Raw genomic sequence first — 11,945 nt, 5'->3', positions numbered from 1 at the left:
TTACATAAAATACAAAGAAATGAATTTTTAACTCAACTCAAGGAGTGAAAGCACCACTTACATCATACTAACTACATAAATGTGGCTGACAAGAAGTGTATATAAACCTCTGGTGACATACTTTGTCAGGGAGACAGTACACAGACAGACTTAATTACACCCTGGCTTTAACTTGTAAAAATGTCATTTGCTCTCAGTTTGAAATGACACCTAGTAAGGTAAACTAATATTTTATTATGGATAATGTTTCAGTAATTACTGTTTTTACTCTCTCAGGTTTAAGTGATATTGCAAACTACAGGGTCATTCTCTTTGTTCTCACTTTACTGTGTTACTGTGTGATTTGGCTGGTAAATTTGACGATAATTGTCACAGTCATTGTGGATAAAAAACTTCATGAACCCATGTACATCTTCCTCTGCAATCTGTGTTTCAATGGACTCTATGGGACAGCTGCATTTTATCCCAAGTTTCTCTATGATCTTCTGTCCACCACTCATGTCATCTCTTATGCAGGATGCCTTTTGCAGGGTTTTGTATTGCACTCTGCAGTTGCTGCTGACTTCTCTCTCCTAGCTCTCATGGCCTATGACAGATATGTGGCTATATGTCGACCTCTTGTGTACCACTCTCTGATGACTACACAAAAAATTTATATTTTTGTATTTTTTGCTTGGCTTATTCCCTTTTACCTTCTATTAATGAGCACGATAACAACAGCAACATCGAGGTTATGTGGCTCACACATACCAAGAATCTACTGTGTAAACTGGTTAATTGCTAATCTAGCTTGCTCTGCCTCTGTAGCTAGAATTGTTATTCCTGCTTTTAATTACACCTTTTATTTTGGTCATGCCGTTTTTATCTTCTGGTCTTATGTACATCTGATCAAAACATGTCAGTCATCCAAAGAAAACTGGAACAAATTCATGCAGACATGTGTACCACATTTATTCTCTTTAACGGTTGTTGTTCTGTCTTTTCTTTTTGATATGTTATACATGCGATTTGGCTCAAAGGAAATACCACAAAGTTTTGAGAATTTCATGGCAATGGAAATTCTCCTCATCCCACCAATTATTAATCCCCTCATGTATGGATTTAAATTGACACAAATAAGAAACAGAGTTTTGAATTTTATATGTGGTAAAAGTTTAGCTTTGAGATTAAAGTCATGAGTGTTTCTGCAGAGAGGGGCAAAAAATCTGTTTACATATGTACAGTATAGTGTTAATCAATATACATATTACCAGACTGTCTTCATTAATTGAAATATAAGTAGAATTTTCTTTTGGTTTGTACATGTCTAAATTTTTAAAAAAAACACACACACACACATTGAAATTAAACACATTTCCTGTACATTATTCATTTCTGTCTTGCAATTTAAAAGGGGTTTAATTTCGTTACATCTTTTTCTGATGACTATCTTCTTTTTCTGGTTGACTAACATGTTTTTTCTCACCTAGTTTAGTTACACTTAACTATAATACCCTTGGGTCTAAAATTTTATTCTCAGGTAATTATCAAAATGCTACTAAAGCTCTGCCAGAGGTGGGAGTTGAAGAACTCTCTGACCTAGGCCTCTGCACACCTTTACTCTGAAATCAGTCTTTTGGGTTTTCTTTACATCCCAAATTAAGTGGCTGTCATCACACCAGACTACAAACCACTGTATATCAAAAAAGTAAATGCTTATGTTCTCTTCCTTGTGAAGCAAATTGTGAAAAGGAGTAACCTGACCTGTGCCTGGGACGATCTCAAAGGAGCGCTGGTACTTAAGCAATTAAAATTAGTAATACTGTTCCAGCTGATAGCAATGAGTTCTGTTTGTACAAATGATACCATTTATTTGAAACGTCGCCACTCAATTTCATTTGCTTTTGAATAAAAATATACAAATAAATGAAAAACAAAAGGCTGGATAGTCCCAAATGCAGAGCAAAAATCAACAAAAGCAGCCAAGCATAAGTTGTGGGTCTTCAATGCAATTTAAAAATAAAAATGTCATGCTATTTATAACAGCAGCTGTACCCTACCCCTGCAAACTGTAATAGATCTTGCCTTCTGTTTACATTTATTTTCCTTTAAGACACCCAAAACACATTTATTATTATTTATTTCTGTAAATTCAAAAGGTACTTTTACTATAGTCACTTACCAGAGTATTGCTTTGTTGATTTTCAGGGGATTTTTTTTAAATAGCTCAAGAGAGGTTGAATTCCCAGGTGTGTTTTGTTGTTGAACAAAAGGCAATAATTAAGAGGAGGTGTAGAGGCACAGCAGATAATGATAGAGATGTAGATGCAGTAGCTCTATCTTCTGTACACTCACATATACTCACACACACATATTTTTAAAATGATAAGGCATTTGAGTTCTCTGATCATGGATAATGTGTCTAATGTAAAAAGTTTTGTTCTATTAGGATTTAATGACACGATGAATTTCAGAGTACCCCTCTTCATAATAACTTTACTGCATTATTGTGTGATTCTGTTTTTCAATATCTCTCTTGTGCTGCTCATTGTCTTGGATGAAAGTCTCCATGAACCTATGTACATTTTTCTTAGTAGCTTTTGCATTAATGCACTTTATGGGTCCACAGGTTTCTACCCAAAATTCCTTTCAGACTTACTGTCATCTTTTCATCACATCTCATATGAAGGATGCATGCTACAAGCTTTTATCATGTACTCATTTTCCTCGTGTGATTTGTCCATTTTAGCTGTCATGGCCTTTGACAGGTATCTGGCTATATGTCGACCTCTGCACTACCACTCTTTCATGACTATGAGGAGGCTCTCTCAGCTGGTGTGTTTCTCCTGGCTGACACCTTTCTGCATTTTCTCCATCAATATCCCAATAACATCAAGAGTCAAGTTATGTGGTATAAACATTCAGAGAGTCTTATGTCTAGACTGGTTAATTGTTAAACTTGCTTGTCCTGAAGTCAAAACCTTTTAAAAAAAATACTGGTCCATATGCAACACTTATTGTTTATATATTTCATGGCTTTTTCATAATTTGGATTTACACGCATCTTATTAAAACATGCATGAGGTCCAGTGAAGACAGGGTAAAGTTTATGCAGACATGTGTGCCCCATCTGACCTCTTTGATCATATTTCTCTTTGTAATGGTTTTTCAGTCGATATATGGGCGATTTGACTCCACAGATTCATCTCGAATCTTCCAAAATTTGATTGCTATTGAGCTTCTCACTATTCTTCCAGTTATGAATCCTCTCATATATGGATTCAAACTCACCAAAATACGAAACAGAATCCTGACTTCAGTTTATCTTAACAGAAAATAACAACACACCCATCCAATATACATTCTGCAAAAAAGAGCAATAAGGATAATAAATAAAGCTACTTCAAGAGAACCATTAAAATCCACTTTTTATCAAATTAAATATTCTCAAATTTAAAGATTTGGTTGACCTCAGAACTGCGCAAACAATGTACAAAGAAGCGAATAAATCTTTGCCCCACAACATTCAGAACCTGTTCCAAATAAGACCAAATACTCATGACCTGAGAGAAATCCTTATGTTCAGCAAGCCAGTAGTAAGGACAAATGTAAAATATCAGAGCATTGCAGTCAGAGTTAGTGTGTGGAACACCTGTACAGATGAAATCAAGACAAGTACATCAATACAAAAATTCACACGATTATTCAAAAATAATAAATTGCATGAATATAGGAAATCTTCCTCTCAGTGACTGAGTTGTCTAATTGTGTCCTCATTTTTTATAGATCAAGGCCTTATTACCCCAAGCTTAAGTGTTCATTAAGGTGTTTGTCAATAATAATAATAATAATGGATTGCATTTATATAGCGCTTTTCACATAGATATAAAATAAGCTCAGAGAGTAAGCGGGTGTTAAGGACAGGGTGATTAGTTTATGTAAAAATGAAGTTTGTTGTTATTCTGGTTTACATGCTGAAAATGGTTTTATTTGTGTATGTTCAATGTGTTAGACTTGTACATAGTGTAGAATGTTTAGCTTATTTTAGAGTATAGAAATGTGTTATCATAGAATGTAGAACTATTGTAGAGACATTGATACTGCCCTTAAAGGGGAGGAGCTTCTTCCCCCAGGCTATTTGGGGCCTGAACCAGGTGTAGGACTGGACTCTCCCAAACACGTCACTATAAGACTGGACTCTCACACACGTCACCACACGCACCACCACACATTTCCTATAATCCTATAATTCCTATAATTTATAATCCTTATCTTTATCCTTATCTCTTCTGCTATTTGCACATTCTTTACTGTAAATTCCTAAGTAATTTGTAAATTTTTGTAGTAAACTGTAAATTGTAAATATTGTAAAACTTTTCTTCTGTCATTTAATTGTCGGGCATTGTACAGCTACAAGCATTTCACCCCCATGTCATACTGTGTATGGTTGTGTGTGTGTGACAAATAAAATTTGAATTTGAATTTAAAGTAATAAAGGCCTCACTGTGTTGTGAACTTAGGAGTAGATTGTAGGAGGCCTCTCCCCCACTGAGTGGAAATTCCCCAGAGGATGTTTTAGGGTGGGGTTCTCAACATTTATAACTGGATAACTGTGGTCTGGAAGGGAGAGGGGTTTTATGACCTCTAGGGAGTTACCTACACCCACAGTGTTTTAACTGTCACGCACACACATCCACACGCACACTCACTCGTGTGCACTCACACATACACACAGGTATGCATTCACAGTCACACACGAGCACTCATATAGTCACGCGGGAACGCGCACATGTAGGCATTCACAGGCTCGCACACACACACAAGTGAAAGTATGTAAACATAGTACTTAGTTTTATGGCACCTTGTAGAGGGTTTAGAAGGGGGGTCACTGATACAAAACTGCATGTAACAGACAAAGGAGTTGAGATCTGCAGAGGAGTTCCAGGGTCCTGTACATCTCCCTTCTAGAAGGTGTAATCAATAGGTATAATCAATAAGTGTGATCAATGAGTGTGAATTAATAAGTGTTGTGAATTGACTACTGAGTCCCCGGTGTTCTTTCTGGAGGCCTGAGGAATCTACGAACAGGGTGAAACTGTGAAAAGGTAACAGTTTTGGTGCCGAAACCCGGGATTCGCTCGAGGTTCAGAGAGGACGAATTGGCAGTGCTGAGGTCATGAAACGAGGCGAACAGAGAGCCGGCTCAATCATCTAAAAGGTAAGCACCACCTGTTTATTTTTGAAGTGTGCATATTGAATAAATTCTAAATTGTCTGTTCGCTAAGTTGAACGTATCACAGTGTAAATTCACTCAGTAGAAAAAAAGGCGGCTAGCGTCCGTCTCAGTGCGTTAAAGCAAGAGACTTTTGCTAAGAACTCAGGTTGATGTTTAGCGTACTGTGAGCGACTAAAGCAAGAGACTTTTGATAAGAACTCAGGTTGATGTTTAGCACCCCGTAAGGACATCTCGGTGCGTTAAAGCAGGAGACGTTTGTTACGGATTAATAGAATCTGTGTTTCATCCGTGGCGGTGTCTGATCCGTCTTAGTTATTAGGAAAAAAGTGGCGGTGCTGTGCTCGTCCTCGTGCGTTAAAGCAGGAAACTTGTGTTACTATTAGTTAGAAAGCGGGGCTGAAAGGGCCATGTGCGCTCCGAGTTTGGCAACTCCACCCTTGGTCGGACGCGTCCTTGGGATGTGCCGGGTTGGTGACCTGGGCACCAGGGGCGCCCTAAATAACTAAAGCTAGGTGTTGGATCCTAGTCACGGTTGATAACATGCATGAGAGTGGGGGCAAGTTGCTTTGTTAGTGAGAGAACGACTGCTTGGCTTGTCCCACTGACTGCAGTGTGTGTAGACTGTGTAGTTGTGTGAAAGCGCCGTTAGAGTCGGCGTCTCGTCTGAAGTACGGGAGTCAATTAAAGTAACAAAAAGAATTCGTGTCTAAAAGTGTGTGTTTGTGGTGTGCAGAAATCGCGGCAGGAGGCCGTGTCGCGAATTGTTGCAAACTGTGAAGTCAATTGGGGGGTTTAATTTGGTTTTATATTTTTTAGGGGAAGAGAAACTGCGGTATCGAGTCCGTGGCGCAATTTGAATAATTTGTGAGGTGTACAAGAGCGGACGGCACCCGCTCTGTGTACCGCTTAGGGCATTGTCCGGAATAAGCAGAGGAGGAAGTGTCCTGCTGTGAGTTGAGAACTGGACTGCGAGAAGTAGAAGGTGTGTGAGTGCCAGCCTTAAGGGGTGGGCTCATAGGTGAAACGAAGGAGGAGGAGTAAGGAGGAGCTCGGAGGGTCCCGATGAAAACAAACGACGACATCTGGTGGTAAGTAACGGAATTCCAGGTGAGTTAAAAATAATGGCTGAACAAGAGGAGATTATTAGAGAAGGAGTGAGGAGTCCAACAGAGGGAGAAATGCAATGGAAAACTGTTGATAAGCAAAAAGAGAAATTAGGGGAAGCATTGAAGATCACCATGACTGGACATCTGACAGGTAAGAATGATAAAATACTGGAAATGGGGAAGGAAATAATGAGTGTATGTGATCAAGCTGGAATAAAAGTTGATATGCGATGTTCTCTCGCAAAGGCTTTATTGGAAGCGGCCAAGGCATCCGAGGAGAAGGAGGAGAAACTCAGGAGAGAGTTGGATGGAGCACATACTTTGGAGAAGAGGGGAGTTAAGAAACAAATAAAAGAGGAGGAGGAGAAACGAGCCAGGCTGGCTGTATGGGGAATCAGCTGCCAAGGACTGGAGCACTGGATGAGGGAACCTGTGGAAGAGGAAGGTAAGTTGAGACCTGGTGGTCTTCCACACCCTCACCCCACATCCCCTCTTTTTTCAGCACGTCCTCCACCATATTGTGGTAATTATCCAACATTGAGTATTGAGGATGGCAGGATGGAGAATGAAGAGGGAACGGTGCTGCGCCTAACTGGAGGGCAGGCGGAGTGTGATTATGAGGACCAGCACCGCCCTAAGCCGCAGCAACAAAATATAGTAATAGGACCTACAAAGACAGTGCTACCTGCTGGTCATACTCAGACCAACTTGGAACAAAAAGATGGGGAGGACGAAGAAGGAGAGGAAGAACAGCCTGGTGCAGCCGGAGCAACAGCTAGGACTCCTCTGGAATTATTACCTGAAGAGGTAGAGAAAATGGTGGACATGGTGAGTACACGGTTCGATGAAGAACAATTTTGGGAAAAATTTAAGAAGCAAAAGGTAAAAGCTAAAGGGAGTGGTGTTTTAGGTCCAGATGTGAGGAAGAAGGTGTATTTTAAGACGCAAACACCTAAGGTAAGAGCTGTTGACACCTGGGATGAATGGATACAGGGCACTCTGGAAGAGGATATAGATGAGTGTAGTGTGATTCAGAGTGCAGGAGGGGATGAAGATGACTCAAGAGGATGGCCCGCGTTTGGATCTCGAAGAGAACGAGAGGAGATGGAGGACCAATGGCGTCGCAGTGGAGGAGAGCTTGGAGGTCATCCGATGTGGAGAAGAAGTCAAATGAAAGCGGCAGAAAATCCCCAGGGGAAGTCCTGCGACACCCCAGTTCTGCATTAGGAATGCCCCTAGTGGTTGCAACAGGAGGTGAAAGAAGATCTAAACCATACGGGGTAGGGGATGTTACATCCCTGGGGCAGATGCTCCCACCCATCATTGATGGAGGCGCGGGTTGGCTGAGATAACTTGATAGAGTGACATCAGGCACACAGCTCGCCCTGGGGGATTTTCGAGCCATAGCTGGCCGGTGTATGACAGTTACTGCACTGGAGGAAATCCAGGTGCTGGCAGCTGTCACCACTAGACCAGACACTACACCCTTTTTTAGAGTGCAGGAGCAGATTGGGAATGCTCTGCGCCAGCAGTATCCAACCCCGAATGCGGCTGCCATTAAAAAGTTAGAATGGAACCCTGATCAAAATTCTAGAGATTATGTAGAACAGGTGAAAGAGAAGTGGTTGCAGAATACAGGTTATAACCCTTCCACACGTGGCCTTCATCAGGTTTGGTTTAGACAGGCAGTGCTAGAGGGAGTACCAGAACAGGTAAGAGAAAAAACTTTAGATGACCCTGATTTAGAAGGTGCAGACGCACATCGCTGGGAGAAACACTTGGTGCATCATTTGGATAAATATAAGCAAATCAAGGATAAAAAGAAAGGGGAGTTGGAGGAGCTTCAGGAACAATTGCTTAAACTTAACTTGGGAGAAGCGAAACACAAGGTAAGTGAAAAGAAAAAAGAGAATAAATTAACTGATCCACCAAAGGTGATGATAGCTCAAGACTGCCCTCCTGAGCCAAAAATACCTGAATTTAACCCAAATATTTATCCAATGAATCCCTGGACATATTATGATGGTTTGCAGAGTGCACCCATGGCCAGCTGGGGAGGTAATGTGTGGGCCGGTAGGGGAAGGGCAAGAGGTCGTGGTGGCTCGGTGGGTGTGAGAGGCACCCTGGGGTATGGAAGGGGCGCGCCTGGAGCGGGTCGTGGGCCTAGAGGTGTCTGTTGGGTGTGTTGTCAGCCTGGGCACTGGGCCAGAGACTGTCCACAGCAGCCACAAATACAGCAGCAAATGGGCCCGCCTCAAGCAGGAAGGGGTGGTCCATACTATCAGGCTCCAAACCCACACATGGTCCCCGGACCAAGACCTCAAATGCCGACCTGGGGGGCCGGCTGGGGCAGCCAGGACTGGCAGCAGTGACACACCCCACAGGGAGGCCGAGGAGAGGGGGGAAAGGCAGACCCCTTACTCTCACTGACGGTGAATGGACTGACTCTGCCATTCCTTGTTGATACAGGAGCTACTTATTCAACCATCCAAGAAGTTCCTGAGAACATTAAACTATCTGGGGACGAGGTCAGCGTGGTCGGCTTCTCTGGGGTTCCAATGACATTGCCAGTGACTGTTCCGTTAAAGACTGAAATTGGAAAGCAAGCAGTGGCTCATCCATATGTTATTTCAGCGCAGGTGCCTGTGAACTTGATGGGGCGAGACCTGCTCATCAAACTGGGAGCTGTGATCATTTGTGGGCCCGATGGTTTAACAATGACTTTGAAGGATGGCACACAGCTTCCTTGTGTGGCCACAAGTACGAGAGGACAGTGGCTGCTGTCTGAGGACATTGATCGTACAGCAGAAATTTACTGGGCCCGGCTGACGACCTCTGACGGCATCCTGGCACACTTCCAGCTCTGGCGGCCCCGGATCATGGCCCTGGATGTGTATGCACCACCTATTGACCCATACCACGTGACACTTTTTTACGATCGCGAAAATACTGAGTGGTACGAAGACCTGTTCCATGAATTCCTGGAAGGGAAACCATGGCAGGTCTCTACCAGGGGTATTTATGTTGGACCGCAGGGGGTAGCAGCCCTGGTCCACTTGGCGGAGGAACAAAAGAGCTAGTTCCGAATGGGTGATGAATCTGTGCCTCATGTGTCTAGCGGTTCATTCTGGACATCAAGCAAAGGACTTGGGTCCCATGATACGTGTAGCTTCACGAGCAATTGATTGGCAACTCACACAGATTCCTGATGTTTCCTTCTCCCCAAGTACTAAAACTTACAGAATTTCAACATCCCACACAGATGACACTACATTGGAACATCGTCACATACGTAGGACACATGGCAGGGAACTGACAGATCATCCAGAGGCCGTTAAAGGCCTCTCACAGTTGCCTCACACACTGTGGTCACAGGGGCCTACGGATGTTGGCTTAACCACCTGTTCACCTGTGACCTTTGAACTTAAATCTGACATTCCAATATGGCGTCCGCAGTACCGACATTCACCACAGGCAGAGGAAGGCATTGCAGAGACTATTGAATGGCTGTTAAAGGTGGGGGTGTTGGAGCCTTCCATGTCTCAATGGAACACGCCCATTTTGCCAGTGGAAAAGCATGGCACAGGTAAATACCGTATGGCTCATGATTTGCAGGCTATTAATGCAATTTTGAAAACTAAAACTGTGCCAGTTCCTAATCCATTTACTGCATTGACTAATCTCTCCCCATAGCAGCGTTGGTTTACATGCATTGACCTGGCAAATGCCTTCTTTTGTTTACCTTTGCACCACTCTCTGCGTGATGTGTTTTCTTTTTCTTACAGGGGTCAACAGTTAAGGTATACTCGGTTGCCACAGGGATTTGCTCTGTCACCGGGGATTTTTAACCAAGTGTTGAAGCAGATGTTGGAACCGTGTGTGATGCCGGCTGGCTGCACTCTGGTTCAATATGTGGACAACCTCCTGATTGCCGCTCCCACGGCAGATGCTTGCTTTCAGGCCACCATGACTGTGCTCAGGAGACTGGCGGAGGCGGGTTTTAAAGTGAGTAAAGACAAATTACAGTTGGTGAGACCACAGGTGACTTTTTTAGGGAGAGAGGTGAAACAGCATATGGTGGGGTTGCTGGCTGCTCATAGAAGTGCCATTCTCTCCCACTCGCGACCGGAGACTGTGAAAGAGATGCTTTCTTTTTTAGGTCTCACAGGCTACAGCCGGCAGTACATTCCAGACTATGTGGGCCGTACTAAGCCTTTGCGTGATTTGGTGAAGCAGCATGGCATGAGGGACCTGACTGCTAAGTTGAACTGGACTACTGAAGCTGAACAATGCTTCATTTCTTTGAAACAGGACCTTTCTCGTGCAGTAGATTTAGCTGTGCCAGATTACAACAGGGACTTTTTCTTAGATGTTTGTTAAACAAAAGGGGTGGTGAATGGTGTTTTGTTTCAGAAAAAAGGGGGAGGCCGGCAGGTTTTAATGTATATTAGTGTATGTTTAGACAACATGGAGAAAAGGCACCCTACATGCACTCAGCATGTAGCTGGAGTGGCAAAGGCCATCCAGAAAGTAGCACATATAGTCAGAGGACACCCACTGAGAGTTTTAACAACACACAGTGTGGTGGCTTATGTTAACTCACAGGCCTTCACTATGACCCCACTTAGACAACAGAGGCTTAGCAAAGTGCTGGAGGCTCCAAATTTGACTTTCACACATGAAGGGATAAACATGGCAGACCAAATGGGGTCAGGGGAACCGCATGACTGCGCCCAGGCGGTCTGGGGAGAAGAGAAAACAAGACCAGATCTCAAGGCGGAAGCCATGGAAGGAGCAGAGGATCTCTTCACAGATGGCTGCTGCTTTAGGGATGAGAAGGAGGGGCTCAAGGCAGGCTATGCAGTGGTAAGTAAGAGAGGGGAGCAGCTGGAGGTGATCAAAGCAGTAAAGCTGGAAGGGCAGCAGTCAGCGCAGAGAGCAGAGGTGGTTGCACTGATTGAAGCTCTGAAATATGCTCAAGGAAAAAGGATAAACATTTACACTGATTCAGCCTATGCCTTTGGAGCTGCACATGTGGAGCTGAGTCAGTGGAAGAGAGCGGGATTCCTCACTACCAATCAACAACCAATCAAACATGAGAAGGAGATGAAGGCCCTGGAAGAAGCCCTGGAAGGACCCCTGGAGGTAGCAATCATAAAGTGCAAGGGACACGATGATTCAGCCACTTGGGTTGCTCGGGGTAATCGAGCAGCGGATGAAGCAGCCAAAAAGGTGGTTGGCTACACGGGGATCAGACAAATGGTAAGTGTGGGAATGGATTGGGAAGAAAATCCAGGGCTGGAACGCGAAGAGATCATAAAAGAACAAGAGAAGGCCTCTCCAGAAGAAAAGTCACTCTGGAAGGAGAGAGGAGCCATAAAGGTAAGCAACATTTGGAGGGGGCCAGATGGAAGACCAGTGCTGAGTGCAGATTTGGCAGAGAAAAAGATCAGAGAGGCTCATGGCCTTGGGCATGTGGGTGTCGCCCAGATGGAGAGGAATCTCTGTCATTGGTGGCACCCATTCCTGAAGGACATGTTGAGGGAACATGTGCGAACCTGCCTTATCTGTGGCCAACACAATCCTAAACCTACAGTGAAACCAGAGATGGGTAAGTTTCCCCT

At 43.6% G+C, this 11,945-nt stretch overlaps 2 protein-coding genes and 1 pseudogene across 2 annotated transcripts in view; all 3 read left to right on the top strand.

The window, feature by feature from the left end:
* The first annotated feature begins 236 nt into the window (after nt 1-236).
* Nucleotides 237-1,178, top strand: LOC102206633 (olfactory receptor 6C4-like). Its single transcript, XM_013914838.1, has one exon. The coding sequence runs from the start codon at nt 237-239 to the stop codon at nt 1,176-1,178; it is 942 nt and encodes a 313-aa protein (XP_013770292.1).
* A 1,210-nt stretch (nt 1,179-2,388) lies between these two features.
* On the top strand, nt 2,389-3,319 carry LOC102206338 (olfactory receptor 142-like; annotated as a pseudogene).
* Nucleotides 3,320-8,451: 5,132 nt separating this feature from the next.
* Nucleotides 8,452-11,945, top strand: part of LOC102206048 (uncharacterized) — a 37,286-nt gene continuing 33,792 nt past the window's right edge. The window contains 3 exon segments of the mRNA XM_013914837.1: nt 8,452-8,689; nt 8,791-9,359; nt 9,778-11,932. Coding sequence (XP_013770291.1) covers nt 8,452-8,689; nt 8,791-9,359; nt 9,778-11,932 — 2,962 coding nt within the window.

The sequence above is a fragment of the Pundamilia nyererei genome, unplaced genomic scaffold (assembly GCF_000239375.1).
Source record: "Pundamilia nyererei isolate P.nyererei 1_Seehausen unplaced genomic scaffold, PunNye1.0 scaffold00229, whole genome shotgun sequence".
Classification (NCBI taxonomy): Eukaryota; Metazoa; Chordata; class Actinopteri; order Cichliformes; family Cichlidae; genus Pundamilia; species Pundamilia nyererei.
The sequence above is the reverse complement of the archived record's forward strand: the minus strand, read 5'-3'. Positions and strand labels throughout refer to the sequence as shown.